The following is a 24,451-nucleotide window of genomic DNA, read 5'->3' as shown; positions in this document are numbered from 1 at the left end:
GATATAGAGGCATTATAATATTCCTTGTTATATTTACCATTCCTTTCCTAATAATTCCTAGCATTCTGTTTGCTTTTTTGGTCACCGCCACACTTTGGCCAGAAGGTTTCAGTGTCTTGCCTATGATGACACCTAGATCTCTTTCTTGGGTGCCGACTCCTAAGGTGGACCCTGGCATCAGGTAACTATGATTTGGATTATCCTTCCCAATGCGCATTTGTCCACGTTAATCTGCCATTTAAATGCCCAGTTTTCCAAGGTCTTCCTTTAATTTTTCACAATTGGCGTGTGTTTTGACAACTTACAGTTTTGTATCTGCAAATTTAATCACCTCACTTATCTTTTCAATTTCCAGATCATTTATAAATATGTTAAATACCACTGGTCCCGATACAGATAAGTACGTAAGTAATGCCACACTGGAAAAAGACCATCGAGCCCAGCATCCCGTCCACGACCGTGGCCAATCCAGGCCAAGGGCACCTGGCAAGCTTCCCAAATGTACAAACATTCTATACATGTTATTCCTGGAATTGTGGATTTTCCCAAGTCCAACCCCCTTTTAAACTCCGCCAAGCTAACCGCCTTCACCACATTCTCCGGCAACAAATTCTAGAGTTTAATTACGCGTTGGGTGAAGAAACATTTTCTCTGATTTGTTTTAAATTTACTACACTGTAGTTTCATTGCATGCCCCCTAGTCCTAGTATTTTTGGAAAGCGTGAACAGACACTTCATATCCACCTGTTCCACTCCACTCATTATTTTATATACCTCAATCATGTCTCCCCTCAGCCATCTCTTCTCCAAGCTGAAAAGCCCTAGCCTCCTTAGTCTTTCTTCATAGGGAATTCATCCCATCCCCGCTATCATTTTCGTCGCCCTTCGCTGCACCTTTTCCAATTCCACTATATCTTTCTTGAGATGCGGGGACCAGAATTGAACACAATACTCAAGGTGCGGTTGCACCATGGATCGATATAACGTCATTATAACATCCTCACACCTGTTTTCCATACCTTTCCTAATAATATCCAACATTCTATTCGCTTTCCGAGCCGCAGCAGCACACTGAGCAGAAGATTTCATTGTATTATTGACGACGACACCCAGATCTCTTTCTTGGTCCGTAACTCCTAACGTGGAACCTTGCATGACGTAGCTGTAATTCAGGTTCTTTTTTCCCACATGCATCACCTTGCACTTGCTCACATTAAACGTCATCTGCCATTTAGCCGCCCAGTCTCCCAGTCTCGTAAGGTCCTTCTATAATTTTTCACAATCCTATTGCGAGTTAACGACTTTGAATAACTTTGTGTCATCAGCAAATTTAATTACCTCGCTAGTTACTCCCATCTCTAAATCATTTATAAATATATTAAAAAGCAGCAGTCCTAGCACAGACCCCTGAGAAACCCCACTAACTACCCTTCTCCATTGTGAATACTGCCCATTTAACCCCAAACTCGATTTACGTGTAGTATTGGGGCGTAATGTATAGCTCCTCTGATCAAAAAGATTCACAAAAACAGACGTCTCTATCATCATCGGACAAAAAGAACAATCATTGCATTTCCTGTGGCCAGTCCAATTACTCAGTCCGCCACTAAAATTATCAAAATTAGGCAATACAGCGGGACTTAGATGTTCCTTTAAATTTCTCCGTCTGCTATATGATAGTCTTAATTGTGCTTCCTTGAACAACGGGTGAGTTTGAATTAATGTCCAATGTTTTCTCAAAATTGCAGCTATCCTGGGAGAAAATGAATTAAACTGCGTGACAAAAGTGAAAATCTGATCCTCTTCAGTTATAACCAGATTTCTAGGATTTAATAAAAGATTCCTGTGGTTAAAGCGCGCTCTTCGATAGGCCTTCTGTATCACAGGTTTCGGGTACCCCCGAGCTGCCAATCTATTACGCAAGATGATAGACTGCCGCTTGTACTTCTGCTCACTCGAGCAGATCCTGACGATATCTCAAAAATTGTGAAAACGGTAGGCTGTTCTTCAAAGCTGTTGAGTGACTGCTGCTATAGTCAAGAAAAGTGTTCCTATCAGTGATTTTATGGAACACCGTTGTAGAAAAACTGGCACAGGCATTCAAAGTTGTTACATCTGTGGAATCGGGGTTTTTGCCTATGATGAAGAGAGGACCATCTGGTCCATTATAGCTCCGTGAGACCAAGTTCTGGTCTCAGAGCTCTTTGAGGCTTTTCCCCTGAACATTGAGCCATTTTGTGTGGAATTTGTTGTTAGTTTTGAGATTTTGTATAAGTCCACACCACGTGATTAGTTGTTTAGTGACATCTTATTTGGTGAAATTACACTGGCTTCCATTTAAGGCTAGAATTTAGTTTAAATTGTTGATTTTGATTTTTAAAGTTTTATACAGAATAAGCGCTAGATTTTTTGAATTTATACCAACCAAAAAAAGCTCTCTTATCAGTTCAGAATGTTAGACTAATAATTCTGTCATGTGGATTGAAGAGAACTTTTGATACAGCTATAGTTGGGAAGGGCTCTGGTCTTTGGAACTCGTTGCCAATGAATTTCAAAATTGTATCAAATTATGAGAGTTTTAGATGATCTGTGAAAACATTGGTATTCTGGAAATTTTTATTTATTTAGTGTTAGAGATTTACTGATGGAGTATTTGTATTTTACTGGTATGTTGGTTTGTATGAATTATGAAAATGTTTATAAAATGGATTGTGGTGTTATCTGCATTGAACTATGTTGCTTTTGGGGAATGCAAGTGTTCAAATTAAAAACTAAAATTAAATCCTTTGAAATTTGTTTACTCTGATAGCTAATGTTTTGATATATTAATATTAATGGTTTCATTTTATTTTCAAACATGCACTCGCACAACACAGACAAAAAGTGCTCTCACACACTCAAGCAGGTGTAAAGCATTCCACGTGCTGTCCTCTGCATGTTTTCCCCACTTATTAACAGACTGTGCTGTGGTCACTTAAATTAGTAGGTAAAGTGGAAATAAGGGAGGGTATCAAGGGTGGAGGTATAGGTAAAAGCAGGTTTTTCATTGACTGGCTTGGGGAGAATAGCTAAACACAAATATGAACAGAATGCTGCCATGCTTTTCATTGTCTTCCTATACAAATTTCTCATACTTGGAAATTGTTCATTTTTCGATTAACTGAGGTGACGTGTATTTTAGTAGGAAGCCTGCGAGGAAATCTGTGGGATCGTTAGATCAGGAAGGAGCAAAAGGAGCACACAGGGAGGACAAGGCCAATATGGAGAGATTGAATGAATTCTTTGCTTCGGTCTTTATGGAAGATGAAGTAAGAGATCTACCTATACCGGAAATGGTTTTCAGCGATGACGATGTGGAGAAACTGAAAGAAATCTCTGTAGAATTTGGAAGATGTATTTAGCCAAATTGACAAGTTAAACAGTGATAAATCACCTGGACTGGATGGTGTACACCTCAGGGATTGAAAGAACTCAAGCATGAAACTGCTTATCTACTAGATATCTGTAACCTGTTGTTAAAATCATCTGTAGTACCTGAAGACTGGAGGGGGCCAATGTGACACCGATGTAAAAAAAAAAAAAAAAGAGGGTTCCAGGGATGATCTGGAAAATTACAGACTGGTAAGCCTGGCTTCAGTGCCAGGCAGAATAGTAGGAACTATTATAAAGAATAAAATTACGGAACACATAGATAAACATGGTTTTATGTATTTACTTATTTGGTTGGTTTAATAGGACGGAGTCAGCATGGTTTCAGCCAAGGGAGGTCTTGCCTTACCAATTTGCTTCATTTTTTTGAAGGCGTCAATAAAGGTGAGCCAGTTGATGTAAAGTGGCTAGATTTTCAGAAAACCTTTGACAAAATACCTCATCAGAGGACTCCTGAGAAATTAGAGAGTCATAGGATAGAAGCAGTGTCCTTCTGTGGATTGAGAATTGGTTATTGGACAGAAAACAGAGGGTAAGATTAAATGGAAGTTTTTCTCAATGGAGGAAGGTGAAAAGTGGAGTGCCGCAGGGATCTGTACTGGGACCAGTGCTATTTAACATATTTATAAGCGATCTGGAAATCGGAACAATTTGCAGATGACATGAAACTATTCAAAGTTGACAGAACACATGCGGATTGTGAAAAATTGCAGGAGGACGTGAGGAAACTGGAAGATAGAGCATCCAAATGGCAGATGAAATTTATTGTGGACAAATTAAAAGTGATGCACATTGGGAAGGATAATCTGATTCATAGTTATTTGATGCTAGGGTCCACTTTAGGGTCAGTGCTCAAGAAAAAACCTAGGTGTCAGTGTAGACAATATGCTGAAATCTTTTGCCAAGTGTGCAGAGGCGGCCAAAAAAGCAAACAGGATGGTAGGAATTATTATGAAAGGGATGCAAATAAGTCAAAAAATAATATGCCTCTATTTCTCCATGTTGTGACCTCACCTTGAGTATTATGTTCAATTCTGGTCGTCATATCTCAAAGAAGATATACTGGAATTAGAAAGGTTCAAATAAGTGACCAAAATGATAAAGGGGATGGAGCTTCTCTCATATGAGGAGAGAGGCTAAAGAGATTAGGGCTCTTCAGCTTGGAAAAGAGTCAGCTGAGGGGGGATATGAGGTCTACAAAATCCTGAATGGTGTGGAATGTGTTGCAGTGAATCAATTTTTCACTCATTCAAAAAGTATAAAGTCCAGGGGACACTCAACGAAATTGTACGGAAATACTTTTAAAACAAATAGGAGTAAATATTTGTTCACCCAAAGAATAATTAATCTCTGGAACTTGTTGCCGGAGGATGTGGTAATGGCGCTTAGTGTATCTGGGTTTTGAAAAGTTTGGATAATTTCCTGGAGGAAAAGTCTGTAGTCTGTTACGTGAAATGGATATGGGAGAAGCCACTGCTTGCCTGGGATTGGTAGCATGGAATGTTGGTACTAATTGGGTTTCTGCCAGGTACTTGTGACCTGGATTGGCCACTGCTGTAAGCAGTATACTGCGCTATATGGACCATTGGTCTGACCCAGTATGGCTATTCTTATGTTCTTCGGTATGTGAAAGAGGTGGTCTTCAGCCTGAGGGAAATTGTTCTTTGTAAGCACCTAGAAATGCCATCTCAGTCCCTTTTGTAGTAACACTTTTTTCTTATTTCTTCTTCGCAGTTATATATACGTATTATAATATTTACCACGTTCATTATTTTCTTGCAGGAACAGCAGCAATTCTGGTATAAACAACATCTTCTTAGTCTACAGCAGAAAATGAAGATACAAGCATCACAGATGAGTCCAGGCGAATCTAAAAGTAGACTTCAAGAGCAGCAAAAAGAGGAGAACTCAGTATCTCCTCAGACTCATAAACCACCTCCATTACCCACCAAAGATGATGTCCCTCCTCCTCTGCCTCCAGATGAAGCAAAGGTAAGTTGGCCTAACATGGCAGTTACCAAGGTAGACTTCCAGACTTTGAACTTTTAAAAAGTGTTTCCGAATCATAGTTACTTGATTCTAGGGTCCACCTTAGGAGGTCAGGACTCAAGAAATAGAACTAGGTGTCGTAGATAATACTCTGAAATCTTCTACCCAGTGTGCGACAGCGGCCAAAAAAGCAAATTGGATGCTAGGAATTATTAGGAAAGGATGGCGAAATAAGACCATATCGCTATATCTCTCCATGTTGTGACCTCACCTTGAGTATTGTGTTCAATTCTGGTCATCATATCTCAAAAAACATGTAGCGGAATTAGAAAAGGTTCGAAGAAGAGTGACCAAAATGATAAAGGGAATGGAACTCCTTCCATAAGAGAAACGGCTAAAGACGTTACGACTCTTCAACTTGAAAAAGAGATGGCTGGGGGGCGGGGGGATATGATTGAGGTCTATAAAATCCTGAGTGGTGTAGAACGGGTAGAAGTGAATCAATTTTTCACGCTTTCAAAAAGTGCATGGACCAGGGTACACTCAGTGAAATTGCATGGAAATACTTTTAAAACAAATACATTTTTTCACTTAAAGAATAGTTAAGCTCTGGAACTTTCTGCGGAGGATGTTGTAACAGCAGTTAGCGTATGTGGGTTTAAAAAAGGTTGGACAAATTCTGGAGGAAAGTCCATATTCTATTATTGAGATGGATATGTGGGAAGCCACTGCTTGCCCTGGGTTTGGTGGCATGGAATGTTGCTAGAAATTGGGTTTCTTCTAGGTACGTGGATTGGACTTTTGGAAGTACTTGTGATCTGAATTGGTCACTGTTGGAAGCAGGATATTGGGCTAGATGGACCATTGGTTTGACCCATAAAGGCTATTCTTATGTTCACTTCTGAGATTTCAGTTTAATTGGAACCAATTTATATTGGGCTACACAGCCAGGAATATTTAAATTTTTTTCCCTGTATTTTTTTTTATCCCCATCCCAGTCAAGGTTGACCTCAGAGTTTCTACTGCCTCCAACCGGTCTCATAATCCCTGTACATGTCTTTCTCTGACTCCTTTATCTTTTTGTGACCTAATCCAATGCTTATATTTAGCTTCTCTTACCTCAAAATGTGCTTAAACACTTCCTGTATCTTTTAGAGATGGATCTAAAAATAAGACTCTTTTATGGTTCACTTTAGTGTAATTGATACTATGGATATGTTGAATGCAGCACTCATCTCAGTACAACCTATAGCTATTTGAATCATACCTCCCTTAAAGCTATTAGTAATTATAGAGGACTTGGTGTATTTTTTTTTTCAGCTGCTGAAGTCCCCTCTTAGTTTCTCTCTTGTGACTTGGAAGGTCATATTTTAGATGGTTGTTGCTTCAGCTCCAGAAACTGTAACCTCCAGACTGTAGATGTCAATATAATTGAGTTTTGCTGTATATTCGTATCAGTTTTTCCTTATCTAGCTACACTGTTCTGCACAAATGGTTGTTATTCCCTCCTGCACAGATGGGTGTTGTTCCCTCCTATCAGCAAATTGAGGTAGAGAAAAACTGAGTTTTACCAGTAACCTCAATGGTATTAGCTGGTGGTGCTCCCTGGGAAGATCCATTATTTTCTCTAGCACAGCAGATGGTACATCGTGCTGTCTGGTGCTCCTGGCCTAGCTCTCTCATTCTGCTGGGCTGCGGCCACACAGCTTGGTTGAGTCTAATGGTTCCTCCCAAGTTACCCAGTCCCCAGACTGGACCTGGTTGAGTGCAGAGCTTGTCTCTGCTGCTCCTACTCATGCTTCTTAGTGTCCACTGGGTGAGACTTGTAGCTCGGACCTATAGAAACCTGTCCGAGGGGTCCGGGTCCCCATCTCCCCACTCCTTGTCTGTTTGGATGTTATTCCCCCAGGTTCCCCTGCAGCTTCCATGCTTTATAGTCCAAAAAAATAATTCTAATTGACTTGCCTAGCTTACCTTTATTCCATGGTGCAGTGAATAAGGTTGTTTCTGTTTTATTACCACAAAGGCCTATCAGAGGCATAGCCAGGTTTTGATCTTAGGGGGAACAGACTTTTATAAAACAGGTGCCGGTTGGTGTCAGCTAGACAGCAGTGTCTGTCTTGTGCTCAGGGCTGTGGCTGGCACTGATTAATACAGGCTGTCTCTGTTGCATCCTGCTACACGGAAACAGTAAGTTACATCAGTAGGGCAGGACGCAGAAGAGGTCCCTGGACTGGCCAGAGCAGGCAACCTGTCTTCTTAACTTCAAATAAAAATATTCAAATCGTGACCATCACCTCAGGAATAGCACACCCAGTCCTTCCACTGCTAGACACCTTGTTTTAAATCAGATGGGCTTTTGTTTGTGTGGCGACTCTACAGGATATGAAGAACACTAGTCTTGAGCATTTTTATTTGGGTGCCCTTTGGTGGCCCTTGCCCCAGAGCCTACTTCAAATAGGGCTAGACACTTTGTTGAAATAACACAAACCCCTGCAAAAAGGACACCCACAGCCTATACTGAAAACTTACCACACCAAAACAGCCTAACCCACCTATGAAAAGACAATGCTATAAATATTACAGTGGGACCTAGAGAAGTGTTTCCCTAGGTGGTCCTGGAGTACCCCCTTGCCATTCAGGTTTTCAGGCTATCCACAATGAATCTGCATGAACAAGATTTTGCATGTAATGGAGGCAGTATATGCAAATCAATGTCTGCATATTTATTTAGATATCCTGAAAATCTGATTGGCAAAGGGGTACTCCAGGCCTGCCCTAGAACACAAAACTTACCATAACAGCCTGAACCCACCAATCGAAGACAGTGCTATATATATGTACTGGCTCTGGAGCACCAATATACCTACTATTGGGAACTGGAACAAGCTTGCACTGTTACACATTCTTTTTTCTTTTAATCATTTATTTATAATTCTTCATTTACAAGGGGGTCACTTGCAAACAGTATAACGAGATGACTGCACCATTAATACAAGATAAGAAGAAAACAGTCCCAACTAGATAATGAGTTATATACAATCTTTCTCTTTCTTAGACCACAAAGTGAAGAAAAATAGGGAGAGTGAGATAAGACAGGAGATCAATTAAACAGTAAACAGAAAAAAAGAAAACATGGTATTAACCTGATTATCCCCAGATATTACTCATCTAATTCATATTCCACTTGATCATCTGGTTGGCTTCTTCGAGACCAAATACGATGTATAGTCAATTCATTTCATTGAGAACATACTTATTTGTCCGGATTGTAGTTAGAAATAATACATCTGATTACATTCCTCTCCTTTTAAAAACCAGAAATCATTTAACAATACATATACGTAAGTCTCTAATTTCAAATCCACTGATTAAAGCATCCCAGTTTTCACAGGCTTCACTCCTTTCGAAGTAATAATTAAGGAAATATTCTGAGGAAAACTTTAGGAGTCATACCTGGAACTCTGGGAACAACAATCGCGACATTATCATCCACAATAACATCCACCTATCATTCAAAGTTTCTTGGTCCATTAACATTTTCAGGATCATAACCACTTCTAGCTTGTGTAGAAGCTTCATTTATTATATCAATTTTTCACCTCAAAGGGTTTCAGTCAAATTGTCCATGTAACTCTCCAATAAGATTATATCTGAAACAAAGTTATTACTACCGCCATCAGGTCCCGAAGCACCTTCCAGATGGCATTCAATGTAACCTCCACGGAAGCCAAAAACTCCAAGGTGATTTCTCTTGAGTGTTTTGGAGTCATTCCGCCGATTTGGGTTCTGCTGTAAAAGTCCTCCGTTTCAGCATATGCCTTTAACTCACTCCCTCACTCCTTTGGACATGGTGGTTGAATAATTCGGGGGCGATGGAGTTGTTTTTCCAGGTCCAAGAGCGTCAAAGCTCCTTCGCCGGCGCTAATCAAAGGACTTGCCAACCTTTTCTTCCTTGTCATCAAGCAGATGAATCCATTATGAATGGGTTGTGTCCATCAACCAGCAGGGGGAGATAGAGAGCACTGAAAAACCATAGTGCCTCATGGCCAGCTAGCTCCATCTGCCTCTTCAGTATTCTCTATCTCCCCAGCAGGGTGGTTGCAGCTTATTCAGCTCCTTCAAAAAAATCTGCCTGGGGTGGCTCCTTTGCTTTGGCCAGTGGTAGCAGGGGTGGGGACTATTGCAGCTCCACTTTAAAGGCACATAGGTTCACCCTTTCCCTGCCTTACCCGGCCCCCGATGTGGATGTAGACACATAGGTTTGTCCTGGCCCTGTCTTTTCCCACACTCTTCTTTGTGGATGCAGGCACATTGGTTCGTCCTTTCCCTGCCTTTCCCACTCTACTGATCCTCCGGAGTTGGAAATTTGCCTCTATTGAAATTTCCCTGCAGATGTTTTCTTTCCTTTGACTCTGTTAATTACATGTTTACTGACCCAAAGAAAATGCATGACTACATAGTTTCCAAGGAAGAATAGAACCGATCTATCCAGAAGAATCCTGTAGGCTAATGCTGTTAAATTCAATTGTGGCTCCAGTAGTTCTCTTGCTCTAATGTTAAGTATTTCCTATTTTATTTTTTTTTCATTGTGTCTTGCCCTACTTTATTTTATTGTGGACTAACTAAATGGAAGTGTTTACCTCAGGAAGTTATCTCCTAGATTTATTTTTTTCTTTATGTTGTAATTCAATTACTGTAATTGCATTCATGTTATGTGATTGTTAATTGGGAAAATTATAAATAAAGATATATATATAAAAAAAAAAGAAATTTGCCTCTATTGCTGTTGCCTCTAACTTTCCTCACAGCATTAAAAAAAAAAAAAAAGAAAAGAAAAAAAAGTCGCGTTGCGCTTTGGTGCTGCGAATCCAGAAAAGAGGCTTTCTTCTGATTGTGCAGCATGACCGGAGCTCTGAGGACTCGGTCTGTTGAGGTAAGAGCGTTTTGTAGCTCCTCCGGGGAGGGCCCGCGATCGGGACGTTTTTGGAGAAAATCCGCCATTTTGAATTTTCTGCCGTTTTCGGCGATGGCTGCGGAGGTTGTTAAGCGCTGTTCCTGTTGTGGCAAGCGCAGATCAGCAGCGGGGCTCTGTAAATCGTGCTCTTCAGACGTCAGGGCCGGCACGAGCATGGCGAGTGATGTTTCTTCCCGCTCAGTGGAGCTGGCAGCGGGCGCCATTTTGGACACGCCGCATGACGTGACCCCCGCAAAAGCGGAGGGGTTTGAAACTGGAGGGGAGCCTTGTGTGGAGGCTAACAGGGGAGCTTCTATTCCCATACTGGAACCGGGAGGCCAGGGTGAGTCCTTCTCCCCTGAGTTTGTGTTGCTGCTGCATAAAGCATTCATGTTAAAAAGAGCTCTCCCGCAGGGGTCTCGTTCTGCCCTGCTAACTGTTCCCCTCCAGTGGAGCCTGGCCTCGGATTGCCGTCAGGCACGTTTTCCCCTGACAGCTGGCCGCAAGACAAGCGCAGGAGGGTTAATTCCCTTCAGAGAGTGGCGCACCCCCGTGGTCGGGATGTGAGGATTCTGAGGGGTCTGGCAGGCCCTCGTGGTCTGAAGAGCCAGAGGAAGGTGCAGGATTGCCACCAGATCCAGGTGATCCTGCCGCAGTGAGGATTTTCCACCGTGACGAGCTGTCAGCGCTTATTGCTGATGCCTTGCAGGTCCTCTCTATTGAAGATCCTGGGAGTGGCAAAGCCTTCTCTGGTAATCCGAGGATGGCAAGTACTAAGAAGATTGCTCAAGCCTTTCCTTTGCATGACTACATCCAAGAGCTTATTTCGGCTCAATGGGCTGACCCCGAGGGACCTTTGCAAGTCGCCAGGGCAATGCAGCTATTATACCCTTTAAGTGAGGAGTATTTGGCGTGCTTAGCAGTGCCTAAAGTGGATGCCCTAGTCACAGCTGTGACAAAGAGGACTACCCTCCCAGTTGAAGGAGGAGTTGCCCTGAGGGACATGCAGGACCGAAGCCTGGAATTAGCTCTGAAACGGTCCTTTGAAATTTCAGGCCTATCCTTATGGGCGTCTGCATGCAGCTGTTACGCTGCCCGAGCCTGTCTTGCTTGGTTGCAACAGGCAGTGGAACAGCCCGGGGATGGAGAGGAGCCCCTTACTGATGTGGCACCGCGGATGGAGTCGGCCTTGTCTTTCTTGGCTGATGCCCTTTATGCTCTGGTCAGAGCTTCGGCTAAACAGATGGCTGTGGTGGTGGCGGCTCGCTGCCTTCTAAGGCTACGGCATTGGGCGGCTGACATGGCCTCTAAGCAAAGGTTGGTGAAGTTGCCCTTCCAAGGCCTTCTATTTGGTGAGGATTTGGAGAAAATTGTTAAAGGCCTGGGGGATGCTAAACCCCAGCGCTTACCCGAGGATAGGCCGAGGGCTCTCTCCAAGGGTCAGGCGGTTCCCTCCTCTTCCAGACCTCGCTTCTGTGAAGCTAGAAGGTACCGCCCGGGGTGTTCTGCTGGGTTCACTTTGCGTGGCCGGTTTCAGCAGAGGAACTTCTTTCGCTCGGACAAACGTTCCGCAGCAGCAGGCTCAAGACCTGGAGTTCAAGGGCGACCCTCTCAATGATGGTGCGCCAGCGCCCTCCTCGATTCCTGTGATAGGAGGACGTCTTTCCCGAGGAGTGGGTCAAGATTTCCTCAGATGAGTGGGTTTTAGACCTGATCAGAGATGGCTACAGAATAGAATTCAATGCCCCAGTGAGAGACGTGTTTGTGGAGTCCCGATGCGGTTCTGCCGTCAAATGGGCGGCGGTAGAGGAGTCCTTGCAAGGCTTGATTCACCTAGAGGCGGTGTTCCCGGTGCCTCCCGCCGAACATGGCTCCGGCCGTTACTCTCCATTTACTTTGTGGTGCCGTGAAAAGGTGGGTCTTTTCGGCCCATCCTCGACTTAAAAGAAGTCAACAATCTCTAAGAGTGCGGCATTTTCACATGGAAACCCTGCGCTCCGTCATTGCAGCGGTACAGCCAGGAGAGTTTCTCACGTCTCTGGACCTGAAAGAAGCCTACTTGCACATTCCTATTTGGCCCCCGCACCAGCGGTTTCTCCGTTTGCGGTGTTTGGGAAAACACTTCCAGTTTCGGGCCTTGCCTTTTGCCTCGCCACAGCTCCCCGAACCTTTCCAAGGTAATGGTAGTAGGAGCTGCTTTCTCAGGCGAGAGGGTGTTCGGGTTCACCCGTACCTAGACGACTGGCTCATCATTACTACTACTACTATTTAACATTTCTAAAGTGTTACTAGGGTTACGCAGCGCTGTACAATTTAACATAGAGGTGTACAGTCCCTGCTCAAAGAGCTTACAATCTAAAAGACAAGTGAACAGTCAGTCCGATAGGGGCAGTCAAATTAGGGCAGTCTGGATTTGCTGAACGGTAAGAGTTAGGTGCCGAACGCAGCATTGAAGAGGTGGGCTTTAAGCAAAGACTTGAAGATGGGCAGGGAGGGGGCTTGGCGTAAGGGCTCAGGAAGGTTGTTCCAAGCATAGGGTGAGGTGAGGCAGAATGAGCGGAGCCTGGAGTTGCGGTGGTGGAGAAGGGTACTGAGAGGAGGGATTTGTCCTGTGAACGGAGGTTACGGGCAGGAACGTAATGGGAGATGAGGGTAGAGAGGTAGTGAGGGGCAGCAGACTGAGTGCATTTGTAGGTAAGAAGGAGAAGCTTGAATTGAATGCGGTATCTGATCGGAAGCCAGTGAAGTGACCTGAGGGAGAGGGGTGATATGAGTATATCGGTTCTGGCGGAATATAAGACGTGCAGCAGAGTTCTGAACAGATTGAAGGGGGGGGGGATAGATGGCTTAAGTGGGAGGCCGGTGAGGAGTAAGTTGCAGTAGTCAAGGCGAGAGGTAATGAGAGCGTGGACGAGAGTTCGGGTGGTGTGTTCAGAGAGGAAAGGGCGAATTTGCTGATGTTAAAGAGGAAGAAGCGACAGGTCTTGGCTATCTGCTGGATATGCGCAGAGAAGGAGAGGGAGGAGTCAAAGATGACTCCAAGGTTGTGGGCAGATGAGACGGGGAGGATGAGGGTGTTATCATCAGAGCGGACTCGACAGAGGAGAGTCATCAGGTAACAGCCAGAGTGGTCTCAGTACTTCAATCTGTAGGCTGGGTTGTCAATATAGCCAAAAGTCACCTGACCCCCTCTCAATCTCTAGAATATTTGGGGGTCCGGTTTGACACAGCTTCGGGTTTGTTTTTCTTCCCGAGCAAAGGCGGTGCAAGCTTCAGAACCAGGTCCGTCTGCTCCTGAGGATGTCTCGCCCCCGCGCTTGGGACATTGCCCAGCTGTTAGGGTCGATGACGGCCACCTTGGAAGTGGTGCGCTGGATGAGAGCGCACCTGAGACCTCTGCAGTGCTCCCTGCTTCAACGATGGTTTCCAATTTCTCAGGATTATCAGTGCAGACTCACGTGGCTCCCTGCGGCTCGGCTCAGTATGGAGTGGTGGCTCTCAGACAGCATTCTGCGGCGAGGAATGCCGCTAGCGCTCCCCGATTGGTGCCTTGTGGTAGCAGATGCCAGCCTGAAGGGCTGGGGTGCACATTGCCGGGGAAAGCATGCCCAGGGTCTCTGGACACCCGAGGAATTGGAGTGGTCCATCAATCGCTTGGGGTTGAAAGCGATTTTCCAGGCTCTTCTGCCTTTTCACTCGACCCTGGAAGGATTGGTTGTCAGAGTTCTGTCGGACAACACGACAGCAGTGGCCTACATAAATCGGCAAGGTGGCACTCAGTGCAGAGCACTGGCTGCGCAGGGCACGCAGATTTGCCACTGAGCCGAGCTCCATCTGCAGTTTCTGTCAGCAGCTCACATTGCAGGTCAGAGCAACGTGCAAGCCGATTATCTAAGCAGGCATCAAATCGACCCAGCAGAGTGGGAACTGGCAGACGAAGTGTTTCTTCAGATCTGTGCCAAGTGGGGGACGCCCGTAGCGGATCTTATGGCCTCAAGCGCAAATGCCAAAGTCTCATGCTTTTACAGCAGACGGAGAGATCCTTTCTCGGCAGGGTTGGATGCCTTGGCTCAACCCTGGCCTCAGGGCCTCCTGTATGTGTTCCCTCCGTGGCCCTTGATAGGGCGAGTACTCCTGCGGATTCGGCTACATCAAGGAGAGGGTGGTTCTCATTGCCCAGGACGCCGTGGTATGCGGACCTCCGGCGGATGCTGGTAGAGGCTCCCTTTCCTTTGCCTCTGGTACCGAATCTGTTGTCAGAGGGACCGGTGACCATGGTGGACGCCTGCCACTTTGGTCTTAAGGCATGGCTATTTAGAGGGCAGAATTGAGAGACAAGGGTTATTCCAGTAAAGTCATTTCCACTCTCCTACAGGCCCGCAAGCGTTCCACTTCCGTGGCTTATGCCAGGATTTGGCGCCAATTTGAGGCTTGGTGTGCTGCTAAAGCGATTACACCTATGCGGGCTTCTGTCTACTAACCTACAAATGCACTCGATCTGCAGCCCCTCCTTACCTCTCTACCCTCATCTCCCCTTACGTTCCTACCCGTAACCTCCGCTCTCAAGACAAATCCCTCCTTTCAGTACCCTTCACCGCCAACTCCAGGCTCCGCCCTTTCTTCCTCGCCTCACCCCATGCTTGGAATAAACTCCCTGAGCCCATACGCCAGGCCCCCTCCCTGCCCATCTTCAAATCCTTGCTTAAAGCCCACCTCTTCAATGTCGCCTTTGGCACCTAACCACTATACCTTTACTCATGAAATCTAGACTGCCCCAACTTGACATTTCGTCCTTTAGATTGTAAGCTCCTTTGAGCAGGGACTGTCTTTTTGTGTTAAACTATATAGTGCTGCGTAACCCTAGTAGCGCTCTAGAAATGTTAAGTAGTAGTAGTAGTAGTGTCTCATCACCGATACTTGACTTTTGCAGGATGGTTTACAAAAAGGTTTGCCTATAATTCCCTGCGTGTTCAAGTGACAGCCTTAGCATGTTTTCAAGGGAAGGTCGCTGGCCTCTCCCTGGCTGCTTATCTGAATGTGGCACGGTTTCTTAGAGGGGTGCTTCGACTCCATCCTCCCGTGCGGGCTCCGTGTCCGGCCTGGAACCTGGGGTTAGTTTTAAAAGGCCCTTCAGTGTTTGCCCTTCGAGCCACTAAGGCGAGCTTCAGAGAAGGATGTGACCCTAAAGACTGTCTTTTGGTGGCCATTACTTTGGCGAGATGGGTGTCTGAGCTTCAGGCGCTGTCCTGTCGAGACCCTTTTCTGCAATTCTTAGAGTCCGGAGTTATGGTACGTACGGTGCCTTCCTTCCTGCCTAAGGTGGTTTCAGCGTTTCACCTAAACCAGCTTATTTTCCTGCCTTCCTTTTCCAGAGAGGAGTTTCCGGAAGCCTTTGGGCAATTGCACCTCCTAGATGTGCGAAGGGCTCTGTTGCAGTATCTGCGCATGTCAAATGCTTTTCGGACCTCTGATCATATTTTTGTCCTGTTATCAGGTCCGTGCAGAGGGTCTCCAGCATCTAAAGCCACTATAGCCCATTGGCTAAAGGAAGCTGTTTTTTCAGCCTATCTGCTGTCTGGCCGGCCTCCGCCTGAAGCCTTCAAGGCACATTCCACAAGAGCGATTTCCTCTTCTTGGGCTGAAACTGGAGCACTCTCTCTTCAAATTGAAATAAAGACCCACTGCCCAAGGAAGCCAGACTCAACAGTGCAATACTGGTAAAAAAAAAAAAGAGACAGAAATACAGTTTCCCATGTACTTTGCAAAATAAAAATAGAAAAGAAATGTACGTTTTACAAAGCAGGTACATCTCAGTCCTAACAAAGTATTAAAAACTAGTAAAAAAAGGCCCGTTTCTGACAGAAATGAAACGGGCTCTAGCAAGGTTTTCCTCGGAGTGTGTATGTTTTATAGAGTTTGTTTGACAGTGACTGTGTGTGTGTGTGTGTGTGTGTGTGAGAGAGAGAGAGATAGAATGAATGTGTGTGTGTGTGTGAGAGAGAGTGAGACTGTCTCCTGTGTCCCCTGCTCCCCTTACAGGCACCCAGCGATTCTCCTCTGTCCCCTACCCCCCTGTAGCCAACCAGCGATTCTCCTTTCTCCCCTGCCCCCCCCCCCCAGCCGTGTGTGTGAGAGTGAGTGTGTGGAAGAGAGAGACAGTGAAAGTGTGTGTGTGTGTCTGTGTGAGAGTGTGACTGTGAGAGTTAGTTAAGAGAGAGAGTGATAGTGTGTATATGTATGTGTGTCTGTGTATGTATGAGACAGAGAAAGTGTGTGTGTCTGTGTGAGAGAGTGTGTGTGCGTGCGCGTGTCTGTGTGAAAGAGAATGTGCAAGGCTAGTGTCAAAATGAAGAGACAGCAGCAAAATTTTGCATAGCAGAGCACAACCATTGGAGCCAGTTGTTACCTTATCTCCCCTGCCATCCCCTCCATACCCAATGATTCTTTTTTTGTCTTCCATCCCCTCCGTGTCCCGTGTGTGTGTGAGAGAGAGAGGGAGGTGCTAGTAGTCCCTGTGACAGTGGAGGGTCAGTTGCTCCTTATAGGCAGTTAAGAGTGAGAGAGAATGTGCATGTGGTGTATTTTTTCCTCCCCTCTCATCTCCTCCATGTCCCTTGTGTGTGTGTGTCTGAATACAACGGTCAATTTTTTTTTTATTTCTCAAGTGTAGTGAGAATGTGTATATGTGTGTGTGTGAGAGAGAGAGTCAGAGAAAGTGTATGTGTGTGTGTGTGTGAGAGTGAGTGTGTGGAAGAGAGAGACAGTGAAAGTGTGTGTGTGTCTGTGTGAGAGACTGAGTGATTTAAGTGAGAGAGTGAGAGTGTGTATATGTATGTGTGTCTGTGTGTGTGTGTGTTTGTGAAAGAGAGTGTGCAAGGCTAGGGTCAAAATGGGAAGACAGCAGCAAAATGTTGCATTTTGAGCCGGTTCTCACTTATAGCCAGTTAAGAGAGTGAGAGAGAGTGTGTACGTGGTGTTTTTTTTCCTACCCTCTCATCTCCTCCCTGTCCCTTGTGTGTGTTCTACAGAGAGTGAGAGAGAGGTTAGTTTGGATGTTAGAGATGCAGTGAGAGGCAGCTGTGGGAGGGGGGAGTATTTGAGGGAGTCTGCCACTCTCCTTGTACTTGTTCTGTGTGCCACATGTGATGTTACTGAGGTGCAGCCTGTCGTCAACTCCTTGTGAGAAACGTCTCTGACCTGCCTTCTGTGATGTGTGCTGCTGTTGATCGTATCTGTGGTCTCGGGACAGCCTGTCTGCTGACACCATCACCGAGTCTGTCTGCGTCAGACTTCGGAAGACATGGGCACGCTCAAGTGTTGAAAAGCAGCAGCAACAACAATGAAAAAGACCTGCCTTTCTCCTAGGCCGATCGTAGCTACTGTTTAGTGTTTTTTTTAAATTGGTGGCTCGTGCCAGAAGGCAGATGAATGATCGTGTGAGGACGACATTTTCGTGCAGTTACTAACAGTAAAAATAAAGACTTATGGTGGCCGTCGAGATGAATTAAGTGTATTGTTTTGAGGAGATGTCAGTGTTCAGGCTGCATTTTTACTTGTTCGTAGAAATCCTGAGTTTTTTTTTTTTTTTTTGATTTATAAATTTTTATTGAACATCAATCAATATAACAACAGTCTGGAGCCCATGACTCCAACAACTTTCCAACAAGTCAAAATTCAATCCATTTCCACAAAAGTTTTTCCCCCCTCCCTCCCCCTCCCCCTCCCCCCCCACCTTGCCCTCCCCCCCTACCCTTCCCACCCTTCAGCACTGTAACTTAACCAGCCCTGTTCACTATGTTCCCAGTAAAAAGTGTCTCCAGATGCATCCATTCTTCTGCAGTGGGACAATATCTCCCTCTACGTCTGTCTGTCATCTTTTCCATAGCCGCTATTATCTTAAGCCTCTCCACCCAATCCTTTCCCGTAGGGCCCTTTGTTTGTTTCCAATTTAAGGCCACGATGGTTTTCGCCGCCGCCAAAACCCATTCTTTTATTCTGCATTGCCATCTCTTCCCCCTCCTATTGCCCCAGCCCAGCAAGCACCACTTAGGATCACATGGGACCGTGTTACCCAATATTGTAGTTGAAATCCTGAGTTTTATCAAAAGGAGATCAGGCTGACAGGCGGTCTCAGCGTCTTGTTCTTGAGGACATACCTTTGACACCTTTGCTGCATCAGCAAGCGCTAGTTTTTTAAGTGTTAGGGAACTTGTTTTAGTCATCTCACATTGGTCGTCTCTGCAGCTGCTCCTCCTCTCCCCTCTGACGTTGATGCGCTTATCCGGGGTTTTCTCCAGGGGCAGTGAAATAAGGAGAGAGGCAGAGCGGCTGCAGAGACGTCTGGCAATCTGAGATGGTTCTCTACGGAGGTGCGTTGTATGAGTTGTTTGTTTTCTTGTTGTGTTTATGTACTGGCTGCCGTTGCGGGTGGGAAGACGGTGGATTGGGGGGAGGAGGGAAGGGGGTAGGGGCGGGGCTTCGTGATGTAGCGTCGATATTTTTACCTGGGGCAATGGAGGGTGTGTAGCGATTCATAGTTTCCCTACTCCTCCCCCTGCCTGGTTTGTTGTTTGTTGGAGGGGGTTGCAGTCCCTTCACTCTCTGTGTTCCGCCCTCGACGTCATGACATTAGACGCGAGGGCGGGGCATAGAGATGGTGATTTTGAAGGCTTCACCACCATGAACTTACAAACTGTTTAGGGATGACTTTCAGCAGGTTGTCTTCAGAACGTTGAGGTAGCGTTTTATGTCCAGATGGGGCATGACTGAGCGCGGGTCTATGAGTTAGGGTGAGTGGGTCCTGATAGCCCAGCCTAAGAAGACTACAGAGTTCAGTGCTTCACTGCCTTGCAGTGAGCTTCAGAATGTTCGAGGTGGATTTATTTATATAGATAATTTTTTTCTACCTTTGTTGTCTGGGAATTTGGCTGGTCCCAGTCTTTTTTTCCATGTTCCATGAGTCAGCCTTACAAATTCTTTTCCAGGTTGGCCTTTTCCATTTCTTCTCTCGCCTATTGTCTTCTTCCTTTCCTTCTCTATATCTATTTGGCACTGATCTTTCGTTTATGTCCCCACTATCAAATAGCTGTGTATAGAGCTGCCAAGTAACATAGTAAATGACGGCAGATAAAGACCTGTATGGTCCACCCAGGCTGCCCAACAAGATAAACTCATTTGACATGGTATGTGATACTTTATACCCGTTTGATTTGTTCTTGTCATTCTCAGGGTGCAGACCGAGAAGTCTGCCCAGTACTGTTCTTGTACTAAGTTCTGGAGCTAACATCGAAGCTCCTTAAATTTACACTACAGCCCATCCCTATCTATTCAGTCACGATCAGGGCATAGACCGTAGAAGTCTCCCCAGCTCCCGTTTTGTTTCCAGTTATTAGCGTTGCCACCCAATCTCCGCTAAGATTCCATGAAACCATTCCTTCTAAACAGGATTCCTTTGTGTTAGGTTGAATTTTATCAACAGAATAAAGAACATATAGAAAACCAAGGCCCTCATGACCCCCCACCCCTCCCAAAACCAAATAATCGAGTCCCAAATCACCTCCAGCCTCCACCAAGCCGAAACAGACCATACACGTCTCTCCCGCACCCCCACCAGCCCAGAAGAACTGAGCAGTCCCTGCACCGCTAACACAAAGGAAAAGGAAGCCAGCGACAAGAGCTCACCTCGGTGCGGATGGGGATGTAGTGCAGCTTCTCGTGCTCGGTGCTGTGCGAGGCCCGGGAGCCGAAGTCCAAGCTCAGAGAGGCGCAATGTCGTTTGTGCTCCCCAAGAGACATGTCGGAGCCACAATCCCAGCCACGGTCTCCGACTCTCTGTCTGCTCCTCCACATACACCACAGGGCAGCAAGAGATCCAGTTCCAGAAGCGAGATTTTTCAACCAGTCCTAGTGTGAACTCACATCCAAAATGCATGTGGGATTTGCAGTCCCTGATTCTACCCATCAAAATCTGTGCTGCAGTACATCCGAAATGACTTAAGAAAATGCACTCGTACTCCTCTACTGTTGTTTGAACAATTTATTTTCTCATTTGCTTTGGTCCCACTGTCTCTTTTCTATTTTTCTCTGTTTCTTCTGCCTTTACAGGGTCTGTTGCCCATCTGACATTTCTTCTGTCTCCAAGTGCCCCATCTTTTTTTCCTCTGCATCAATATTTGTCCTGTCCAGCATCTCCTGTGTCCCTTGTCCCTATCCTACCTCTAAGTTCAACATTTGCCCTTTCTGTGTCCCCATCTCCCCCCCTTTTCAGCACAAGCCTACCTGGTCTCCCACTTTCTAGCATCTGCCATCCTGGTGTCCCCACATCTCCCTTTTTCTAACATTGTCCTGTGTCCCCATCTTCCCCTTTTTCCAGCATTACCTCTTTGTCCCCATCTCACCCATTTTTCACCACTGGCCCATTTCCACCTCCAGTGGTGTGCCTCCGTGTCCCTATCTGCTCCTCCCCTTTCCAGTAGTGCCCTCTTTGTCTCCTTCCCCTTCCATGTGATAATCTTTGAATATCTATACTTATGGCTATGATTTCTGAACATGTGGTATCAATAAAGGACAAACTTTTAAATGCCCAGTTGGGTATATGTTAATCTTAACTGTGTTAAATGTTTCAGACGTATCCATCTATTTATTCCCATGATATAACTAATTCTATTATTTCTGTCTCACTGTATTTTCAAATGTAAGCCACACTGAATTCGACTTTGCTTGGGATAATGTGTGATATAAATACAGTGCACTCCATTTAAGTGCACGTCGGATAAGCACATGCTCTGTTTAACTGCATGCCGTACTTCGGTCCCATTTTTGGCACCATCAGTTTCTATGGGGACAAACTTCAGTTTAGCGCACCACTGAAAAGTGCAAGATTGGCTTATATGCATGGTTTAAGACCGCTCCTCTGCAGGAAAGACTCCGCATAAGCGCATGCATGGAATATGGAAGCAGATTAACACGTGACAAAGGGGTGGTAAATTTGAAATTTCGTTGTTAACTGCCACAGGCAGAATAAGCGAAAGAATGTTGTTAGAGTGTACACTGGAGTCATTGTCGTCGTCGTGCAACTGTAAGACTTTAATACTGGCTGAACGAATAGAAGTTCTTAAAAAAATTAGAAAACAAACAGTCAAGCATCTATTGCTAAAGAATATAGTGTCACTCCCAGTCAAATTTCACGTACCTTGAAGCAGAGAGATCAGCTTCTGGAAGACTGGCAAAACAATATAAATCCACTCAGGAAATGAAAACGGGCGGGAAAAGCTGAGGATGTAGAAGATGCTCTTCTTCGGTGTTTTTCTCAAGTCAGGAGCAGACAGTTTCCTGTCAGTGGTCCACTGCTTATGGAAAAAGCTAATCAGCTAGCTGAAAGTCTTGGACTAACTGAATTCAAAACCACTGTTGGATGGCTGGAAAGATGGAAGGAGAGGAACAACATAAAATTCAAGAAACAGCATGATGAAAACAAGACGCTGATAACTTTGGTGCTGAAAATTGGGTTGTTTCAGTTTTTCCTACCATCTTGAACAAGTTTACACCTCGTGACATTTTAAATGCTGGCGAAAACGGTCTTTACCGGCGAGCGATTCCTGATGGAACACTTGCAGAAGCCGAAACTACAGGAAGTAAAATGTTGAAGGACCGACTGACGATCCTGCTTTGCTGCAATATGGATGGGAGTGAGAAGTTGGAACCACTCGTCATTGGAAAGAGCAAACAGCCCCGTTGCTTCAAGAATGTTAAGCGACTTCCTGTGTCGTACGAGGCTAACGCAAATTATGGATGACGGGGGAAATTTGGAAGCAGTGGCTAAAGAAGTTGGACACTAGAATGCGGGCACTAAAGCATTAGATTTTGTTGCTTTGTGATTATTGTTCTCCGAGGACAAGCAGGCTGCTTGTTCTCACGACTGGGTTGACGTCCACGGCAGCCCCTCAAACCGGAGTAAAAATCTCGCGGGAGGTCCCGCACGCAGGGCACGCCCACCGCGCATGCGCGACCATCTTCCCGCCCGTGCGCGACCTTCCTGCTCAGTTTTTTGCTTTCTGCGCTGGAGAGAGACACGTTTTCGTCCCTCTCCATGTCAGCCCTGGAAAACCAGTTGTGGCCTAGTCCGCGCTTTTACTTTTCTTTTTTCTTGTTGTTGCACGTTCGCGCCCCTTTATTTTAAAAAAAAAAAAAAGGTTTGTTTTTCCTTCCCCTCGTTGACTTTAGTCGCGGGGTCGCCTCGTTGCGGCCTTGTGGCCGCGCGGCCGTTTCTTTTTCTGGTGTGCTTTTCACCGCCACCATCGACGATTTTGATCTCGCCGACGCGATTTTTCCGTCGATGTCCTCGAAGGTCCCGAACGGATTCAAAAAGTGTGGTCGGTGTGGCCGGCAGATCTCGCAGACTGATCCTCACGCTTGGTGCCTCCAGTGCCTCGGCCCGGAGCATAATTCCAAGGTGTGCACCTTGTGTCTCGGCTTGCGGACGCAGGTGGCGAGGCAAGTTCTTCGGGACCGTCTTTTTGGAACTTGCGCCGGCCCTTCGATGTCGACCTCAACGGCATCGGTGTCGACGGCCGTGTTTTCGGTACCGGTACCGATGTCGACGTCTTCGGCGCCGACTATGGCATCGACCCCAGGAGCACAGGTTCCCTTGGCCCGACGACCTGCCGGCGGCGGTGAGCGGTCCGCCCCGGCCACTCCCACTGCTCAGGGCCATCGGGACAGAACCATGTCGGATCCAATGCCTAGAGGCCGGGGAGACTCCACCTCCTCCTTGTTTATGCCGCGGAGAGCCGATGACGGACATCGGAAGAAAGCTGCCAAGAAGCACTGTCATCGGTCGACCACGGTGCATGGGACTGGCAGCTCCGGGACGTCGAGAGAAGACTCGACCCCCAGGAAGCGGCAGTGCCAGGAGGAGCGCTCCCCCTCTGTCGAAGAGGTGTCGATGCGCAGGTCGTCGGGTACCTCGGTACCGTCTCCTGGACCTGGGCAGCTTCCAGCACCGACGCCCACACCGGCCCCCCTGCCTCTCCCTACAGCGGGCCTAGACGAGTGCCTCCGAGCTATCCTTCCGGGGATCCTGGAAGGGCTGATGCGCCAGGATTTGCTGGCACCGGGGGTGCTTGCGCCCTCGATGCCGTTGATGGAGGCGCTGGTGGGATCTGGTCCGGTGATGAGGTCTTCGATGCCGGCGCCGCTTGCGGCACCGGTCTCGATCGCCACTCAGGTGGAATCCCCGTCGACGTCGATGGAGGGAGCTTCGTCCCCGCCGGCGCAGAAGTCCACCTCTCGACACCCTCATCGAGGACGTGGTTCCTCGCAGTTGAGACGGGCCCGGTTGCGGTCTGAGCTGAGAGAGCTCATGTCCGACACCGAGGAGGAGGCCTCGTGGGGGGAGGAGGAGGACCCCAGATATTTCTCCTCCAAGGAGTCTGTGGGCCTGCCCTCAGACCCCACACCTTCACCGGAGAGGAAGCTCTCGCCTCCTGAGAGCCTCTCCTTCGCCTCTTTTGTTCGGGACATGTCTATCAGCATTCCCTTCCCAGTGGTTACTGTGGATGAGCCGAGGGCGGAGATGCTCAAAGTCCTCGACTATCCATTACCACCTAGAGAGTCTTCCACGGTACTATTGCACAATGTCCTCAAAGAGACACTGCTTCTGAACTGGTTGAAGCCATTATCAAATCCCACCATTCCCAAGAAAGCGGAGTCCCAATACAGAATCCACTCAGACCCGGAGTTGATTCGGCCTCAACTGCCTCATGACTCAGCGGTCGTGGACTCTGCTCTCAAGAGAGCACAGAGTTAGAGGGATACCGCCTCGGCGCCCCCTGGGCGGGAGTCTCGCACTCTGGACTCGTTTGGGAGGAAGGCCTACCATTCTTCCATGCTCGTGACCAGAATACAATCATACCAGCTCTACACAAGCATCCACATGCGGAACAATGTGCGGCAACTGTGGCGGACCTACTTGTAGAGGAACTGTCCGCCCTTCTCAGCACCAATGCGGTCGAGCCCGTGCCACCCGGGCAGGAAGGGCAGGGATTCTATTCCAGGTACTTCCTTGTGGAGAAGAAA

General features: G+C 46.5%; 1 protein-coding gene across 3 annotated transcripts in view; it reads left to right on the top strand.

Moving 5' to 3' along the window:
* YLPM1 (YLP motif containing 1) overlaps positions 1-24,451 on the top strand; it is a 336,188-nt gene that overhangs the window by 34,896 nt on the left and 276,841 nt on the right. For 2 of the 3 annotated variants that reach the window (XM_030213959.1, XM_030213958.1), the window contains exon 2: positions 5,212-5,421. The exons of the other annotated variant lie outside the window; for it this stretch is intronic. In XM_030213959.1, coding sequence (XP_030069819.1) covers positions 5,212-5,421 — 210 coding nt within the window. The remainder of the gene's footprint in view (positions 1-5,211; positions 5,422-24,451) is intronic. 3 annotated transcript variants of the gene reach the window in all.

The sequence above is a fragment of the Microcaecilia unicolor genome, chromosome 9 (assembly GCF_901765095.1).
Source record: "Microcaecilia unicolor chromosome 9, aMicUni1.1, whole genome shotgun sequence".
NCBI classification, from domain to species: domain Eukaryota; kingdom Metazoa; phylum Chordata; class Amphibia; order Gymnophiona; family Siphonopidae; genus Microcaecilia; species Microcaecilia unicolor.
This window is presented reverse-complemented; position numbering and strand designations above follow the sequence as displayed.